The following is a 20712-nucleotide window of genomic DNA, read 5'->3' on the forward strand; positions in this document are numbered from 1 at the left end:
AAAATAAAAAAAAATAAAATGAAACCTAGCAAGACTATTTATGACTGAATTTTACCAGTTTCAAGGAACAGATTATTATCTGTTCTGTTCTTTTTCTATTTTTTTAGGTTTCTGAGTACAAAAAATGATAAGCTTCCTAACTCAAGCTGCCAGGCTAGTGTAACACCTAAAGACAACAAAGAAGCACCAAAAAATGAATCCATGGTTTAATCTCAGTTATGGAATACATAAATACAAAATAAAGATCTACACAGAGTTCCTGTCCTGGCTCAGCAGATTAAGAATCCAACTAGTTAGTATCCAGTAGGATGTGGGTTCTATCCCTGGCCTCACTCAGTAGGTTAAGGATCCAGTGTTGTCATGAGCTGTGGTGTAAGTCACAGATGCTCCTCGGATCCCTCATTGCTGTGGCTGTGGCATAGACTGACAGCTGCACCTTTAATTCAGCCCTTAGCCTGGGAACTTCATATGCCACATATCCTTAAAAAGAAAAAAAAAATGAAATAAAAATCTGTAATTCTAGCAGTTTAGTAAAAGAAGAATAAATTATGACTGAGTAGGGTTTAATCTCAAAAATTTAAAGATGATTCAACATCAACAAATCCGTTCATGTATTTTACTTTATTAACACGTTGAAAGAGAAGGAAACCCTATCATCTCAGTAGATTTTTTTAAAAAACAAAAAACCTAGCAAGATAAGACTAAAAGGAAACTTTCTTAACTTGGTAAAGTTTATCTACCATAAACCTACAGAGCAGGAGTTCCTCTTGTGGTGCAGCAGAAACGAATCCAACTAGGAACCATGAGGTTGAGGGTTTGATCGCTGGCCTGGCTCAGTGCGTTAAGGATCCAGCGTTGCCGTGAGCTGTGGTGTAGGTCACAGACCCAGCTCAGATCCTGTGTTGCTGTGGCCAGCAGCTGCAGTTCTGATTTGACCCTTAGTCTGGGAATCTCCATATGCTGCGGGTGCGGCCCTGAAAAAAAAAAAAACCTACAAAGCAAACTTCATACAATCCCAGCTTATGCCAGTTATCAATTTATTACCTCTCAACTCCAAATTATCCTTCACTGACCAGTCTTGGAAACTGAGTGCTTGCCGTCAAACATTGCAAACTGATGCAATGTTCAGCCTTGTCAGTAGAGGGCGCTGGAGGGGCATAACAGAGGAGCTTCTCCCTTTGGTTCCAGTTTTGAGTTTCCTCTTTTGTTTCGGAGGCACAGGTGACAGTGGAATGGGTGTGGGACACTCAGTGGCACTCTCTCTCAAGCAAGTTTTGTGATACAAAAGGACTCTTGCTTGCGACACAGTTCACAGTTCCTTGCTTGCCAGCTGCATCCTACTGGCTTATAAACCAGCTCTGACCCAGGGCAACAAAGGAAACATCTGTTTATTCCTCCCTTGGATACTGTCCTTCAGCCCTAGAGTTCTCTTTAACCCCTCCTTTGTAGCCAATTCCTATTAACAGTCAATGATTCTTTTGTTAAGTAGTTCCTGCTCAAATTATTGATGTGGTTTCTGTCACCAAACTGGACCATAATGATACAGAATTAGTACAAAAAATAGAGTTTGTCTCCCACCTTCCAATTCACATGTCTTACTGAGGATCTAAAATCCTTGCTTCTTCCTTCCATCATTTACAATCAACATAATGCAGTGAACTACTATGATGTTTTGTGGGAAGTCAAAGCAGCAGTATCTGCAGACCATAATATGGCAGAGAAAGGAGAAATGACACATGCCTGATATGAGACTGTGAGGGTATACTACTGGCCTTGCCAGGTAGAAGCAAACTGTTTGTGGAGCTCTTTTCAAACAATTTTGGAGACAGGGGCTATAGTCAAGTTAATAGCTGCCTACCAAGTGCCAGTGGCCATTGAAGATTTTCTCCAGTAAAGATACTACACCTGGAACAGGAGCTGCAGTTGGAGTCACCATCTGATTACATTTACATTAGTCCATAGTCACTCTCGAGGATCAAGCAGCGGCAAGGCCAAACAGCTGAGTTAAGTGTGGATGTGGTAAGTGTTGCTAGCCTCACTTGGAAGCCTTTGATGTTGGCACTGAGTTCTGCAGTTCCACCAGATGTACAGCATTGCTCCTGCTTTACTATCTTGGTAGGGACGAAAAGTTCCAGAGACTTCCACTGGGCCTGACTACCATAATGGCCTTCATTCCAGGAATCAGAGAGCCAATGTGGAAATTCTGTTACCAAGTATGTTTAGTCCAGTCAAATGTTCAGTAACTGCGGAAAATAACCACGGAGTGGATCCACAGAACAAGGGGGACCAGAGCAAATCAGACCCAAGTCTCCATCTATCATTTGACCACCACAATCCCCCATTTTGAGTAGGAGCCAAAGCGTTGTTTTTGAGGCCCCAGGAATGAGCATCAAGTCAGAGCCAATGTTTAATAAACTCAGAAGATCTAGATGTTTTTTTCCAGTGTGTAGTGACTCTAGTAAGTAGCCACAGGTCCCCTGAGTAAGACTTAGAGAAAGATGCACAGTGCGGCAGAGTTCGTCCTCAGGGGCTCTGGCTCTGGGCATTTACTTAGTCTGGAAACTGGATGAGAGTCCATGACTCTGCACTGTGGTGACTCAAATCAGGTCTTTGGCTACTCGGCTTGGACTTTTTTTCTTTTATATAAATCAAGATATACTTTATCAGGCTGCCCATCAGTTTTGTTCCCAGGGATACCATGATTAATTGGGCACTGCAGACATCCCTGCGGGTCAAGGCTCTCTGATTATGAGTGCCTCCCTGCGTCCTCCATGGCAGCTGTAGCCACCTTTTCTTTGGTAGTCAAGTGCTGCCACGTGTCCTCCAGCACTCCATGGTCCCATCATCCCCTCTGAAATCTTACCCAGCCTACATAAGAAAGCAACCACAAGGCTTTTCAAGGAAGCAGGTGTTCCCCCTAACTAATGAATTAAAGGAGTGTCTTCTGGGAAGGACTGTCCCACAGAAACTAGTTAGAGGTGGGTGTTTGGGTGGGTATTAGGTCACACTTGATAAATTCACTCTGATATTCCTATGTCCCTAAGCCTTTGAATTCTCTCCTCCAGGTCCTAGCAAGGAAGTTCTGGCATCTTTATTAAATGTGGGCCACAGCTGAGTCCAAGTTTCAGTTAACCAACCCAGAAAGCTGTTAGTCACCTATAGCTGCCCAATCTAACACATTAGATCCCAAATTTCTAGTAAAGTGTGTCCATATCAATGAACTCAGCCTGTTCTAGTGTTAATTCCACCTTTCTTGGTCTAATACCCTTAGAATCCATTCCCACACATGTCTCCCAGGTGCCTGCCAATGGTAAAGTCTTGTAATGCTTTTGGAGTATAAGCTATTTCCTTCTGAGTTACAGTTATCTGAGCTATCTGTCAACCTGGAACCTGCTAAGATTGATCCAGGGACAAACAGGGTGTTTGCACTAGGTTTTGAAGAGTCAGCATCCCTTCTCAAGGCAACTACCTCAGATGAAGTTATTATCATAGGGTTTTCAGGGGAAGGAAGATTCATCTCCTCAGGCACAGGAGGGCAGGCTACTTCCACAGGCAAGAAAGGCTTACAATGACCGGGGGAGGGGCTTCAAGATTGTCAATGACGTACATCTGAGTCCAACCAGCTGTTCCCATTCCAAGTTGCAGGGCCCTATTCTTTCCTAATGATGCCCTAACTTGCACATGAAAAACTGGACATGACTATGAATTCATGTGTATGCAATAATGACTCAAAAACCACTAAAACCAAGAATAGAAAAATGGTGTCCCATTATTACTACAACTAAATATCAGACTTGCCATTCTATCCGTACAATAAGCCACAAAATGGAAAGAGACATATAAAGAACGAAAGATAAAACATAAAACTGTTGTCTGTAGGAGATTTTCTACCTGGAAGATCCTAATGAATCAACTGAAAAACCATTAAACCTATATGAGAGGACATAAGAAATCTAAAATGATGAAATCTAAAACAAATCTAAAAAAATGAATAGCCTTTCCATATACAATGCGCTTAGAGACAATGTCCACTGACAGAAGTATGGCTACCTAAATTTCAGTATAACCCCTCTATGGGGTATTATATAGCAATTGTACTGCCTTGGAAAACATCAAAGACAAAGTAAATTTTTTTTAAGTTGGTCTGGAAAAATACATACAGTATGATTCTGTTTATGTCAAAAACAAACATAAAGGAGTTCCCATCATGGCACAGTGGTTAACGAATCCGACTAGGAACCATGAGGTTGCAGGTTCAGTCCCTGCCCTTGCTCAGTGGGTTAATGATCCGACGTTGGCATGAGCTGGGGTGTAGGTTGCAGATGCGGCTCGGATCCCGCGTTGCTGTGGCTCTGGCGTAGGCCAGCAGCTACAGCTCCGATTCGACCCCTAGCCTGGGAACCTCCATGTGCCACGGGAGCGTCCCAAAGAAATAGCAAAAAGACAAAAAAAAAAAAAAAAAAAAAAAAAAACCCATAAAGACAAAACTAGTAAGTATTTAGGTACATAGACAAGTATGTATATAAAAAGAAAAAGATATGAAGAAATCTTTGGAAAGTGGAGTAATTAAGAGAGCTTTTGTGGGGAGCCGAGAAGATATAAGGAGCCGAGGAAGGGAGCTTGCCTGACGGGTACAATTCCGAGGGCAGGCTCCTAATCAAAAAAGGGGCCCGTCTGAACAGTGCAATTCCGAGGGCAAGCTCCTAATCAGGAAAAGGGGCCTGTCTGAACGGTGCAATTCCGAGGGCGGGTTCCTAAACAAGGGGATGCCTGCCTGCACTGCACAATTCCAAGGACAGGCCCTAGAAGACAATAAGGCTCACCCGCTGACATTGGCGGGGAACTAAATTTTCCAGGAAACAATTTCCATTTTGCGTTGGAGTGGGGATTATTCCATGGATGACTTAGTCTTTTCTGTTATTCACTTGTTTTCCTCAGTCTTTCCTGATTATTTACTTATTATTCTTATTTTCCTTTCTTATTTTCCTGTGGTGATTTGTGATTTAACAAAATTATAACAATAATATAATAAGAATTTCATCCTGAAGGACTTTCCCCTATTTAAATCCAACTTAATTGAAACATAGTGTTTATCTACTAACTAGTTATACAGTAAATTTTAGAGTTAGGATTTTAATGAGGTTCATAGAAGTTAGACATATATTATTCATGACCAAAAGACACCTAGCTATGAGTTATAGAAGGTTTTAAGTGATAACTAGTTAAATTGGTGTATAGTTTCTCATACTGTCTCCCTACCATAAACACTTTAAAGATAAGCACTGATCTAAAAACAAGATTTGTTATGTCTGTGACCTCTTCAACTTGCGGAGATTGACTGGCCATGAGATAATTTGTACTGTCTCCTCCTTTCCACATGATGTATTGTACCTAATTGCCCTTAAATCGTACTCACTAAATTTAGTTAAAACAAAGATCTTATAATGTATAGCTGCTGTACCATGTAAAAGTTAATCAATGTACTTTTAACACTAAGATGTAATCTGTAGTTAGAAACTATTGTCTATTATATAGACAATCAACCACTTATGCCAATAAAATTTGAGCAGTCCAGCACCCTGAAAGAAGGGACAAAGAGGCTGTATCCGTGTGCATTCTCCGACGCTGTCCCTCTCCTTCAGGGAAAGTGCAATCCCTGGCCGCCAGAGCTGGACTCCGGCAAGCTTTCACTTTTGAAAATCTATATATTTCTCTACTATTTCAAATGTTTCATTAAGAAGTCTTTATGGGGAGTTCCCGTCGTGGTGCAGTGGTTAACGAATCCAACTAGGAACCATGAGGTTGCGGGTTCGGTCCCCGCCCTTGCTCAGTGGGTTAACGATCCCGCGTTGCCCTGAGCTGTGGTGTAGGTTGCAGACGAGGCTTGGATCCCGCGTTGCTGTGGCTCTGGCGTAGGCCGGTGGCTACAGCTCCGATTCAACCCCTAGCCTGGGAACCTCCATATGCCGTGGGAGCGGCCCAAGAAATAGCAACAACAACAACAACAACAACAACAAAATAGCAAAAAGACCAAAAAAAAAAAAGTATTTATGTATAGCTTTTGTTATTAGGCTGAAGATCTGGGGAACACTAACTTTTGTCTTCCTTTTATTTATTTATTTATTTTTACTTATTTATTTTTTTTAAGGAATGCACCTGAGGTATATGGAGGTTCCCAGGCTAGGGGTTGAATCGGAGATATAGTTGCCTGCCTATGCTACACAGCCACAGCAATGCCAGATCCGAGCTGAGTCTGAAACCTATACCACAGCTCATGGCAACGCTGGATCCTTAATCCACTGATTGAGGCCAGGGATCGAACCTGCATCCTCAGGGTTCTAGTCAGATTCATTTTCGCTGAGCCACGAAGGGAACTCCCTGGGGAACACTGACTTCATGCATCCACATCCATTCACCACCAACTCATCTGACTGTTATCAAATGCCTGCTATACTTCTAACATTTGAAACAGGTAACATCATATATAATCTTTAAATTACAGGGGTACAGGATCCTGATTCTAATAGCCTATTGATTTTTTTTTTTTCAGTAAAGCCCTGTGAGATAGCATCTAGAAATTATTTTCTTCAACCACAAATTGGGAACTGTTTACTGAAAATTCATTAGCTTTCTCAAAGGCAGGCTATATCATGACTGAGCTGGAAATTTTTTCCTTATTCATCCAAAAGGGATATTTTGAAAGGCTCCATTTAGGCTTGGTTTGTTACTAGTATTGGATAGATTAACTAAAACCATTTTAGTCACATATAATTCACACCAGAAGAAATAAAATGAGTCAATAAATACATGGGAAATAGCTCTATTAGTAAGTAAAAAAATACAAAATAAAACAACTCATTAAATTAGCAGACTTTAAGGAAGTTCCCATGTGATGCAACAGGTTAAGGATCTGGTGTTGCTGCAGCTGTGGCACAGGTTGCAGTTGTAGCAAGGGTTTAATCATCCCTGGCCTGAGAATTTCCACATGCAAGCCAAAAAAATAAATAAATAAATTAGCAAATTAAAAAAACATCTAAAACAGCTGGTTCTGTTGAGGATATCTTGAAATTAGTGTCTGCATACATTGCCGTATAAAATAAAAAGTATTAGCAATATTTATCAAAAGTCATAAAATATCAGTCTGAGTTAACAATCTTGTGCTTGAGATTCACTTTTTTTTTTTTTTTGGGCCACACCCACGACATATGGAAGTTCCTGGGCTAGGGGTCAAATCGGAGCCACAGCCACTGCAACTCCAGATCCTAGTTGTACCTGGGACCTACACCACATCTCATGGCAATGCTGGTTCCCTTAACCCACAGAGAGATGCCAGGGATTGAACTTGTGTTCTCATGGATATTAGTCGGGTTTGTTACTGCTAAGCCACAGTGGGAATTCCGGAGATTCACTTTTGGTAAATAATTGCAATGAAGAAAAGAATTATTTGGGCAAAGCTTTCAATACTGCATTATTATACTAATGAAACTTTGGAAATAAATATCCCAAAGAGTAACAAGTGAACTATGGCATAATCATTCAATGGAATATTATTAAACCATTTAAAATTATTTTACAAAGAGACTGTAATAAAAAAAGAGTAAAAAAGCAAATGGCAATTTTATTTTTATATATTTAAAAAAATTTTGTCTTTCTAGGACAACACCCACGGCATACAGAGATTCCCAGACTAGGGGTCCAACGGAGCTGTAGTCGCTGGCCTACACCACAGCCACAGCAATGCAGGCTCCAAGCCGTGTCTGCGACCTATACCACAGCTGATGGCAACACTGGGTCCTTAACCCATTGAGCGAGTATGCTAGTGGGATTCGTTAACCACTGAGCCATGACAGGGACTCCCAAATGGCAATTAAAAAAAAAAAAACAAAAAACTTCCCACAACTAAGAATGTTATTTTTATAATTTAAAAAAAATCAGTAAATTGATCTTAAAATTATGACTATGAAGCAATATAGGAAGAAGAAAACAGTTTCTTATATAATGCTAAGTGATAAAGGACAAAATTTTACCTGTACTCAAATTACAGCTTTATAAAATATTTATCCAGATGGATAACTTTGGAAGAAAACATGGGCTATACAGCTCATTTATGAGGCTGGTAGAATTATGGTTGACTTTTCTTAAAAAATTTTTTTTGCTGTCCGTGGTATTTTATAACCAGGACACAAACACATCAGAGGATAAGGAAGTTTGCAGGAACCCACCTGCTGCTCCTTTCTGAGGAATATTTCAATCTCCGCATGAACCCGGTTCTCTTCTTCGGTTTTCAGCCTTAGTTTCTGTGAGAACAACAAATGCAATATCAGGATTTCTTCCCAGCAGGGCTGGGAAGTGAGTCCTCAAGATAAGGGGTGTAGGAGTTCCCTTCGTGGCTCAGCAGTTAACCAACCGGACTAGGATCCATGAGGACATGGGTTTGACCCCTGGCCTCACTCAATGGGTTAAGGATCCAGCATTGCTGTGAGCTGCGGTCTAAGTCGCAGATGTGGCCAGGATCTGGTATTGCTGTGGCTGTAGTGTAAGTCGGCAGCTGCAGCTCTGATTCGACCCCTAGCCTGGAAACCTCCACAGGTTGAGTGCAGCCCTAAAATAGCGGAAAAAAAAAAAAGATAAGGGGTGCAGCTGTGACAGTGGTAGAGGTTTTCTTTACCAGCTGGGATCCTAGAAATTTCACAGTATTGCTCCAGAGCAGCAATTCCATTCCCTTCAATTCAATCCGTGTTCACAGCGTGGCTGAGCCGGGGCTGGCCCTGTGCTAGACAAGCACCCTGAGCAAAAGGACCCTAATCCCACTGCCTGGAAAGTGATGCAATTTCAGGAGAGAAACAATGCTTCGAGGGCACGAGGTTCTCAGGTCTACAAAAGGAAATTCCAAAGTGCAAGAAAAAAGTTTGTTGTCATTGTCTTAAGCCACACTTGGGGAGTAAGCTTTCCAATAAACAGGGGGCTCAGAGATAGGAGCCCGCCTTCAGCACACACACCAAGTGCTTGACTCACGTTTGCTCCTTCCGCCCACCTGCTGGTCTTTTAGCAGATCATCCTTCCTCCTCTAATGAGGGTCCACCTCTGTTTCTTTCTCATGTTATTTTTCACAGTGACTTCTTATTTCTAGAAGTTTAGGTGTGAATGAAGATCAGCTCTCTAGATTTTGTATTTCTGTTTTTTCTGTCTTTCCTTCTCTTTTTCTTTCTTTCTTTTTTTGGAAAGTTGAGAGTTAAGTTTTATTTGGGGCAAACTTAGGACTTAAGTTTGAGAGAAAGCATCTCAAGTAGCCCTGAGAAACTGCCGGTATTTCCATTAAGAAAAGGGTGAAAGGTACTGGGTGGGTGAGGAAACAATAGCAAAAACCTGAGTTTTTACTGAGTATCTTGTTTTGCCTTCTCCCTATAATGATCAGGAGAAATGGCAAGTGGTTTTATAAAATGAGGATAAAGTGACCAAGAGAAGAAAGCAGAACCAATTTTCAAGGTCATTACAAAAATCCAGCAGTTGTAGGCTACAGCGCATCAGAATCTCTGCTTGCAAAAAAGTGAGTCCTCATTCTGTTTTTGTTTTTAACCTGAAATGTCAGGGTTGCTGGAGAGAGAGCAAAAATCAGGAAAGTCTCCCTCTTCCTCCTCTGCTGTCAGCTGAGGCAATATTAGGAGTGGCAGCTGGGTGCCATCTACCCGGCTCCTTCCTAATTAATAGTGATTACCTCAATCTCTTCCAGCAGGAGCTCCTCTGTTTTGCTACATTTTTTCTGGGTCTGGGAAATCTGCAGCTCAGTGTTTTTCTTCATGTACCGATTCTCCATGTTGGTTTTCGCCTTCAACTCTTGCAATTGGTCCTTGAGGTGAGCAATATATTCATTCCGACTCTGCGGAGGTAAGACCAGGTTTCTAAATCAAAATACATTCTACCTCCATTCAGCTCAGTCAGTGGCTTAAGCGTACCTTCTGTATTTATAAATCAACAAGGAACTGGATCTATTTTTCTACTATCACGCTATGGGAAGTTTATATGACAATCATGGATGGTAAAAATGAAAATGAAAGATAAGTATTCCTAAGCATCAGGACTCTGAGATTCTTTCCTAGCACACTCATTGAGCACTCTGTATCTACATAGATTTCCCATTACTATCACATTTTGGTGGAAAGAGCACTGGTCTAAATGATCAAAAGGCTTAACTTCCCACCCAAGCCCCACCAGCTGTGTGAATTTGGCCAAGTCAAATTCCCCAAGTCTTACCTCTGTTCAAACAGAAACATTAATAGCTACCCTGCCTGAAATATCCTAACAAGTAATTATAAGGATTAATTAACAATATGTGTGAAAACACTATGCAGGGTACAAAGTTCTTAGCAATTTCTTTTCACTTTTTTTTAAATTAACACTGGTTGATAACAGTATTTAAGTTTCCTGTGTACACTGTAATAGTTCTACTTCTGTATACACCACAATGTGCTCACCCCAAAAAGTCTAGTTTCCACAGGTTATCTTACACTTGACCCCCCTTTACCCATTACCCACCCACAACCCCTGCCCCTTCTGGTAACCACTGCTCTTTTCTACGAGTTTGTTTTTGTTTGTTCATTTATTTGGGGATTTCTGTTTGTTTCAGATTCCACATGAGTGAAATCATTCGGTATTTGTCTTTCTCTGACTTATTTTACTTAGCATAATCATCTCAATATCCATCCATGTGTCACACATAGTAAGATTTCATCTTTTTATGGCTGAGTAGTATTCTACTGTGTATATATATGTATACACAAATCTCACATCTACTTTATCCATTTACCTGGCAACGGGCACTTAAGTTGTTTCCACATCTTAGTTATTGTGAATAAAGCACAATGTATCTTTTCAAATTAATGTTTTCATATTCTTTGGATAAATACCCAGAAGTGGAATAGCTGAAATCCTATGCACCAATGGACTTTCCCATCAACAATACATGAGGGTTCCCTTCTCTCCACATCCTCACCAACGCTTGTAACACCTGGTCTTTTCAGTAATAAGTGCTCGGCAATTTTTAGGCCTCAATATTCATTTAAAAAATGTTTATTATGGGGTTCCTGTCATGGCTCAGCAGCAATGAACCCAACTAGGATCCATGAGGATGTGGGTTCGATCCCTGGCCTCGCTCAGTGGGTTGAGGATCCAGTGTTGCTGTGAGCTGTGGTGTAAGTTGCAGAATCGCCTCAGATTTTGTGTCGCTGTGACTGTGATGTAGGCCAGCAGCTGCAGCTCCAATAGAAACCCCTAGCCTGGGAACTTCCATATGCCGCAAGTTCAGCCCTAAAAACCTGGGGAAAAAAAAAAAGTCCAGGTTGTTTTAGTTTCAGATGAAACTAAAGTCCTGATTTTGGTTAGAAGAATCTTCTAAGTTGAGAATTGTGAAGACCTAACTTGTCTTCAACAGCTTCATTAGAGGCTTACTCAGGTTCCACCATGAGAACCTGAGGTTAGGGCCCCACCACTGGGAGTTGTAGCAGCAGCATTATAAAAAGGTACCTGTCTTCCCTAAGACTTCTCAGAGTCTTCCTTTACTGTGCTTCTTCTAATGGTTTGTCATCAGAATCTTCACAATCATGACAGCACATTGCCATACGATATTGAAAAAAGCATTTGGAGTGTTTGTTTAGATTACTGCAATCTGAGGCAATGCATACTGTTTATATAAGAAAAAAAATCCTCTATTTTCTGTTGTGATTAGACATCTATAATAGTGTGTACAGTTTTAGGTATCACCTTTAAGAAGTTTACTCAAAAGAGATTATCCAAAACAGTGAAGTGTATGGAAATTTTATTATAAAAGGAAAGGAAAGAGGAAACTGGTATGATTAGGAAAGGAATAGTTCAAACGGAAATGAAAGCAGCGGTTGCAATGCGAGGGTGGAACTTTAGAAGTTTGGACTTGATCATGCTTCATCTGCATTTTTTGGCCATGCCTACAGCATGCAGAGGTTCCCAGGCCAGGGGCTAAACCCACGCCACAAAGTGACCCAAGCCGCAGGCAGTGACAATGTTGCATCCTTAACCCACTGAACTACCAGGGAACTCCCATTTGCATTTTAGAAAGGAAGACTCTTTAGCTCAGAGTTTTATTCACAGACTCTTATAGAATCAGCCAGTATTCTTAATTATAGACAGAGGCAGGTGAATATAAATGTAAATTTAATATAGAACTATATTTTTTTCCTGTGGCTTTTATCACTTTCATAGACCACATTTCCATTTTCCTTTTTCCATCCAACCACAGAGGCAGCCTGAAGTGTAAGACTAGTTCCAACTTCCAAAAACTTCTGGAACTGCTAACTCTCTTCCCTTCTTTGTGTTCAATTATGAAAACAGACACTACCATTAAAAGCCCTTGGCTCACAATGTTGTGCCAGCCATTGGAGCCTTATTAACTCTAACTGGTTGGCTGCTTCTTTCCATTACTAAATAATGCTTCTCTGAATTCAAATGGTAAGTCCAGACCTCTAGATCTGAAGGTACTTTCGGGATTTGTAACTAAAGTCTGTTCTGCTATGAAAACCCACAAATATGCTGCATCAGTCCATGCTCGATCCTAGGGAAAGCTCCAGACACCATACACAAACAGGGCTATAACGGTGGATTGTGGTGAAGGCGGATCTCTTTTAGTAAGAGTCTTAAGAAGAATTCATACACTCGAAGTCCTCTGGCCTATAGCCCACTGCTCCTAGGCTAGCTCTTTGTTGCACACTGGGAAGATTTACCATCATAGCCTATAAGCATTTTATATCCACACTGCCACCATGGCGGCTGTAGGTTTGTGCTGAATGGCAATCACAGAGAAACCAGAGTAATCAGAGGCCCATGGCAACAGCATCAAAACTAAATGTCTTAGACTTGGCAACTGTAATTATAGACCAATGTTGTAGAACTTTTTAAACAGTTACATAATGTAATATCTTGTTTCCCATAGAGATTCCTTAGTGTTTTAACCCTATACTTCTGATATTCATATTGTTACTCTAAAGAACTTAATGTTCAATTTGATAAATAAACTTGACCAGAACATTCTCTTGAGTTTTTAAAAAGTATGCTTTTGTATGGATGCTATTCAATGAATACATAATTGTTTAACACTATTGGAGTCTGTGAGAATCAAAACATAATTACTCAGAGTTCCCCTAGTGGCTCAGCGACAAAGGAATTCAACTAGTGACCATGAGGTTTCAGGTTCAATCCCTGGCCTTCCTCAGTGGGTTAAGGATCAGGCATTGCTGTAAGCTGTGGTGTAGGTCACAACTTGGATCCTGGGTTGCTGTGGCTATGGTACAGGCCAGCAGCTGTAGCTCCAATTCGACCCCTAGCCTGGGAACTTCCACATGCCAAAGATGTGGCCCTAAAAAGAAAAAAAAAAAAAGAAGAAGAAGAAGAAAGAAAAGAAACTCCAACAACCAAAAAACAATTATTTATGTGGAGTGAGGTTTTCTGGAAAAGGCTTTATGGATTTAAGTGCTATATTAGTTAGACATTAAAGAAAGTCTAAGTGACTAAATAGGTAAAAGGATTCTAGTGGATAAAGAAGTGCAACTCCCACATTTCGCTTTAACTCAAGTCCTCCAACAAGGGGAAGCACTTCTACTGAAACTACAATTACCCCTATTTTGGTACTTAGTAGTAAAAATTGCAGACACAGAAAGTAGAATGGTGGTTGCCAAGGATTGGGTGAAGGGGGGATGGGGAGTTATTGTTTAATAGCTATACAGTTTCAGTTTTGCAAGCTACAAAGAGTTCTGGAGATGCATGGTGGTGATGGCTGCACAACAATGAAATATACTTCATACCACTGAATTATACACTTAAAAATTATTAAGTGAATTGTGTTGTGGCTCAGTGGTAATGAACCTAACTAGTATCCACAAGGATGTGAGTTCAATCCCTGGCCCCAGTCAATGGGTTAAGGATCTGGTATTGCCATGAGCTGTGGTGTAGGCTGGCAGCTACAGCTCCAATTCAGCCTCTAGCCTGGGAGCTTCCACATGCCACAAGTGTGGCCCTAAAAAGCAAAAAAAAAAAAAAAGAAAAAAGTGTTAAGATGATAAATCTCAGGTGTATTTTTCCACAATAAAGAAAATTAGGGGGAGTTCCCGTCGTGGCGCAGTGGTTAACGAATCCGACTAGGAACCATGAGGTTGCGGGTTCGGTCCCTGCCCTTGCTCAGTGGGTTAACGATCCAGCGTTGCCGTGAGCTGTGGTGTAGGTTGCAGATGCGGCTCGGATCCCGCGTTGCTGTGGCTCTGGCGTAGGCCGGTGGCTACAGCTCCGATTCAACCCCTAGCCTGGGAACCTCCATATGCCGTGGGAGCGGCCCAAGAAATAGCAACAACAGCAACAACAACAACAACAACAGACAAAAAGACAAAAAAGACAAAAAAAAAAAAAAGAAAATTAGGGGAAAAAAGAATAATGGCTGAAAATTTCACAAGTTTTATGAAAGATACAAAATTACATATTTAGGAATCTCAGAATAGCTATGAAGAAAATCGCTGATAGGCACAGTATAGTCAAACTGCTGAAACCAAATATAAAAGTAAAATTTCAAAAGCAAACGTATTATATACATTGAGTAACTGTGGTCTTCTCAAAACAAATAAAAGACAGGCCAAAAGACAGTGGATATCCTTAAAGGGCTGAAAGAAAAATCTGCCAACCCCAAATTCTATACCCAGTGCAAATATCCTTGAAGAATGAAGGCAAAATAGAGATATTTCTAGGTAAAAGAAAACTAAGAGGACTTGCCTGGAGCAACCATAGACTGAAAGAAATAGTAAAGGAATTTCTTTAGTCTGATAGCAAATGACACCAGATGGAAACTTACTGATAAATATTTGGTCAGTACAGGACAATCATTTTCTTCTTAAATGTTTTAAAAACACCTACAACTGCTTATGGCAAGTGTGGTTGTCTTGTGGCGTTTGTAGTGTACATTAAATGTATTAAATGTATATGACAGACAGAATAAAGGATAGTGGTGGAAGGAAGGGAAAGAAATGGAACCATACAAATTTTTTATATCTTATGTGAGGTGGTGAAATATTTATACTATTGTGAAAAGAAATGTGTAGAGCCACCATTTGTTTAAAAAATGCAAAGAGGGAGTTCCTGTTGTGGCACAGTGGAAACAAATCTGACTAGGAACCACGAGGTTGCAGGTTTGATCCCTGGCCTTGCTCAATAGGTTAAGGATCCGGCATTGCCGTGAGTTGCAGTGTAGGTCACAGACACGACTCAGATATGGTGTTGCTCTGGCTGTGGTGTAGGCCAGCAGCTGTAGCTCTGATTGGACCCCTAGCCCAGGAGCCTCCATATGCTGCGGGTGTGGCCCTAAAAAGACAAAAAAATCAAAATTAAAAATTAAAAAATAACATAAATAAAAAATAAAAAATGTAAAGAGGTATAGGTAAAAGTCCAACAGATACATTAAAATAGAAATAAAAAAAAAGAATCTAAAATAAGTCAGGAAAAGATGAAAACTAGAGACAAAAAGAAAATAAAAAGATGTAAGTCCAACAAATATATTAATAATTATATTAACGTTAATGGACTAAACACTGATTAAAAAGCAGAGGTTGTCAGAATGCATAAAAGAAAAACAATATCCAATGATATGCTTTTTATAAGAGATGTGCTTTGAATATAAAGGCACAGATCGGTTAAAAGTAGGTAAGTAGAGAAAGAAATAGCATGCTGGAGTTCCCATCATGGCTCAGTGGTAAAAAATCCAACTAGTATCCATGAGGACACAGGTTCAATCCCTGGACTCGCTCAGGGGGTTAAGGATCTGGCATTGCCATGAGCTGTGGTATAAGTTGCAGACACAGCTCAGATCCTGTGTTGCTGTGGCTGTGCTGTAGGCCTGCAGCTACAGCTCCAATTCGACCCCTAGCCTGGGACCCCAGCCATATGTCGAAAAGTGCAGCCCTTAAAAATGCAAACAAAAAAAAGAGAGAGAGAAAAGAAAAAAGAAAAATATCATGTAGACAGTAGCACAGAAGAAAGGAGTGGCTTACTGAAGAAAGTATACTTTAAGACAAGGAGTATTACCAGACATGGGAATATTTTATAATGATAAAAGGGTCAATTCATCATGAAGACTTAATAATAAATCTTCAAACATGTTTTTCAATTCCTTTTGCCTAAAACATTCTTCTCCTCCTCTTCACCCAGCAAACTAGTGGATATCTTTTAAGTTTCAGTTTCAATGCAGTTTCTATAGGGTGTCTTTCCCTGACTCACTACCCTCAGTTAAAGCTGCTTCCTCTAGGTATCCAATAACCCCCTGTACTGTGCTCTAACACATAACACACATGTAATTACTTTTTTTCTCTGTGTGTTTGTGTGACTAGAGAACATTTTTATATAAATAATATGCTGCACAAAAATAAATGTATATCTCATTTATCATAAAGTAAACTTTTGCGGATAAGAGACACAACTGACAGGAGTTCCTTCTTGATTCCTTTCTCATTCTCTCTCTCTTCAGTAAAACTATCTACTCTTCTTAATTTTATCATAATTTTCCTTAGAGTTTTATCATTAAGCATTTATCCTTAAATGCTAGTTTAGTGTGTTGAACTTATGCTAGTTTAGTGTGCTGAACTTGCAGCACATGGAGGTTCCTAGGCTAGAAGTCAAATCAGAGCTACAGCTGCTGGCCTGCACCACAGCCACAGCAATACAGGATCCAAGCTGCATCTGCAATCTACACCACAGCTCACAGCCACACTGGATCCTTAACCCAGTGATCGAGGCCAGGGATCAAACCTGCATCTTCATGGATACTAGTCAGATTGGTTTCTGCTGAGCCACAACTGGGAACTTCCAGTATGTCTTTTTTACGTCTAAACTATTTTTGCTCCACAGTAAGTTTATGATATAGTAGCTATAGTTCATTAATTTTAACTTTAGTATTCAAGTGAATGACTGTATTATTAAGTGTGAAAACCATTTTGGTTTTTTCCATTCATATCTACTACAAGTAATGCAATATTTATTGATCATTTTTGTACATGATTACATATGTATACAGATTCTAATAAGTAAAACTCTTGGTTCATAGGGTATGCCTAATACACTAACATCATTTGTATATACCAAATTACTTGTTGTTGTTGTTTTGCTTTTTAGGGCCAAACCCACAGTACATGGAAGTTCCCAGGCTAGGGGTCCAATCAAAGCTACAGACTCCAGCCTATGCCAGAGCCACAGCAACGTCAGATCTGAGCTGCATCTGCGACCTATACCACAGACCTACACCACAGCTCACGGCAATGCCAGATCCTTAACCTGAGCGAGGCTAGGGAATGAACCCGAAATCTCATGGATCCTAGTCAGATCCGTTTCTGCTGCGCCAAGACAGGAATTCCTGTATATACTAAATTACTTTGATAATGCCAAACTTTTTCCAGAGTGGTATTACCAATATAAATGTTTAGTATTAGTGGATTAGAATCCCCATTACAGATCATTACCATTTGGTATTATAAATTAATACCAAACACCATATGAATATAATAGAATTAGCTATTCTAATGGGAAGATAATTGTCTCCTCATGGTTTCAGTTTGCATTTCCTTGATGAGCTTGAATACATTTTCATATGATTATCTGCCAGGTGGATATCCTCTTTTCGGAGTGCCTCTTCATCCTTTTGCTTATTTTTCCATTAGATGACAGTCCCTTTTTCATTAATTTGTAGTTCTTGGTGGCTAATGAACTGAAATTAATTTGTTGTGACTCAGTGGTTAACAAACCTGACTAGTATCCATGAGGATGCGGGTTTGATCCCTGGCCTTGCTCAGTGGGTTAAGGATCTGGTGTTGCTGTGGGCTGTGGTATAGGTCACAGACCAGCTTGGATCTGGTGTTGCTGTGGCTGTGGAGTAGGCCAGCAGCTGTAGCTCTGATTCAGCCCCTAGCCTGGGAACCTCCTTATGCTGTGAGTGCAGCCTTAAAAAGACAAAAAATAAAGATAAATAATAATAATAATAAATTGCAATTCTCTATATATTCAGGATATAAGCCCTTTGTTGATTATATGTTGTAAATACTTCCTCCCACTTTGTGGTTTGCTTTTTTGCTCTTACTGGTCTTTAGATGTACAGAACTTTTATGTATTAATGTAGATAAATTTATCAAACTTTCCATTGTAACTTTACCTTTTGTGACCTGTTTAAGAAATCTTTCCCCATTCAAAGTCAAGATAATAGTCTCCTATATTATCTAGAAATATGCTTTAGCCTTTCACATTTAGATCTATAGCCATATAGAACTGACTTTTGTTCTGTATCATGTCAGAGTAAAGTTGAATTTCTTTCCATATAGATATCCAATTTCTTCAGCATCATTATTAAAAACATCCCCTGCCACTGCTCTGTAGTGACACTCCTGTCATAAATCTGTAATAGTTTTCTTTCCATTGCTCCATTGCTCTATTTTTTTAATCCTTGCACCAATATATGCTATTTTAGTTCAGAAAAGTTCTCTTTAATATTGTCTTGACTATTTTTGGTCCTTGGCATTTCAACATAAATTTTAGTAAAAGCCTGTCAAGTCTCACAAAAATAAGTTAATAAATAAATGAGATAATATCCAATCAAGAATCTGATTGGATTTCAGTTGATTTCAGTGTATCAGTCAATCTTGGAAGAACTCAGGAGTACGTATCCTGGCTCTGGGTTAGTGAACCTATCATCCATGAGGACATGGGTTCAATCCCTGGCTTCCCTCAGTGGGTTAGGGGATCCAGCATTGCTACAAGCTACGGTGTAGGTCACAGGGTCATGGATGAAGCTAGAATCTGGCGTTGCTGTGGCTATGGTGTAGGCCTGCAACTGAAGCTCAGATTCAACCCCTAGCCCGGGAACTTCCATATGCTGACAGGTGCAGCCCTAAAAAAGACCAAAAAAAAAAAAAAAAAAAACAGGCTATAAGAGCACTCCCATCAAGAACTGAATCTCCCAGCACCTTAATCTTAGAATTCTTAGCCTTCAGAACTGTGAGAAATAAACGTCTGTTTTTTAAACCAAAAAGAAAAAAAAAAATCAGCTATAAACAGAAGGTTTTAATAGAGATAATGAAGTAAAAATCAACACCAAAATTACTTTAAAATTGATAATAGAGGAGTTCCCATTGTGGCACAGCAGAAACAAATCCGACTAGGACCTATGAGGTTCCCCCGGGTTCAATTCCTGGCCTTGCTCAGCGAGTTAAGGATCCAGCGTTGCCATGAGCTGTGGTGTAGGTTGCAGATGCAGCTCGGATCTGGCGTTGCTGTGCTGTGGTGTAGGCCGGCAGCTGTAGCGCCGATTAGACCCCTACCCTGGGACTCTCCACATGCTGCAGGTGCATCCCTAAAAAAAGTAAAAAAAAAAAGGCCCAAAAAATGATAATAGAAAATAAGAAAGGATGTTAACCAATTTGTTCGGAAGACCTAAAGATAATATCTCAGAAGAAAGGTTAGTGACCTTTGGTAGACAATTCTTCCAAATATGTATTTCCAATATTCTTCTAACTTTTATGCAGGGTATAATGAAGATTCCCTGATCTGAATGAAGCATAAACTTGTCCAAATAGCTGGGCAATGAAAAGCTGATATTAGGCCATACTTTGTAACTTTCTAAACTTCTAATAGTATTAGTCACCCTAGTATGAACTAATTTCTACATTTAAATAAACACTGAACATTTATTTTTATTTTTTTAAATTTACTAATGTGTACTTATTTCTAACTGCCTAGGTTGTAGCCCAAACATCATTTTTTAGGTCACTTGCCTAAAACTTGGGATGAATTTTCTTTTTCTTTTCCTTTTTTTTTTTTTTTAGGGCTGCACCTGTGGCATATGGAAGTTCCTGGCCTAGGGGTCAAATTAGAGCTGGAGCTGCCAGCCTGTGCCACAGCCACAGCAACCTGAGACCCGAGCCACACCTGCGACCTACACCACAGCTCGTGGCAACGCTGGATCCTTAATCCCAACGCCAGGGATCAAATTGGCATCCTCATGGATACTAATTGGGTTCGTTACTGCTAAGCCACAACAGGAACTCCTGGGATGCATTTTCTTATAGAAGTAAATTAGATATACAATTAGGTCCTAATGACCATAAAGGCCTATTAAATCCATTCTGTATTTGAAATAAAATACAAATGACATTATTAACCCTAACCATCATGTATAAGGAGATTTGTAATGTGCTTAATGTCCCACCTAGGACTATAGTCTCCCATCTGGGATCTTGGCATACAAGAGACTGCCTGAGACAACGTCTCTTGGATGTGGTTGGATGGGTTGGGAGGAGTAAGAGCAGACTAAGAGCCCCAGAGGGTTTGGTCTCCCGGATTTCTATTCTGGACATATTTATACATTCCAGGCCAAATATCTACTTACTAGCTTTGCATTTTCAACAGTAAAGGCACCCCAGGAGAAACAATAATTTCTTATATATAACTTTTTTTTTTTGCTTGAGAAAGACGACTTTTTTTTCTTTTTTCTTTTTTTTTTTTTTTTGTCTTTTGTGTTTTCAGGCCACAACTGCAGCATATGGAAGCACCCAGGCTAGGGGTCGAATTGGAGCTGCAGCTGCCGGCCTACACCACAGTCACAGTCACACGGGATCCAAGCCATGTCTGTGACCTACACCACAGCTCACAGCAACATTGGATCCTTAACCC

The 20712-nt window shown here is 40.1% G+C and overlaps 2 protein-coding genes across 6 annotated transcripts in view; one reads left to right on the plus strand and one right to left on the minus strand.

Annotated features, from left to right (window-relative positions):
- Nucleotides 1-20712, plus strand: part of LRCH3 (leucine rich repeats and calponin homology domain containing 3) — a 201622-nt gene that overhangs the window by 144649 nt on the left and 36261 nt on the right. The window lies entirely within an intron of this gene.
- Nucleotides 1-20712, minus strand: part of IQCG (IQ motif containing G) — a 47815-nt gene that overhangs the window by 9668 nt on the left and 17435 nt on the right. For all 4 annotated transcript variants that reach the window (XM_084990891.1, XM_084990889.1, XM_084990890.1 and 1 more), the window contains 2 exons: nt 9716-9877; nt 8223-8297 (listed from right to left, as the gene is read on the minus strand). In XM_084990891.1, the coding sequence (XP_084847017.1) occupies nt 8223-8297; nt 9716-9877 (237 nt within the window). The remainder of the gene's footprint in view (nt 1-8222; nt 8298-9715; nt 9878-20712) is intronic.

Source organism: Sus scrofa, chromosome 13 (genome assembly GCF_054392235.1).
Source record: "Sus scrofa isolate SSC_HxYL_T2T_F1_AM1 chromosome 13, Sscrofa_HxYL_maternal_Yorkshire_Landrace_v2.0, whole genome shotgun sequence".
NCBI classification, from domain to species: Eukaryota; Metazoa; Chordata; class Mammalia; order Artiodactyla; family Suidae; genus Sus; species Sus scrofa.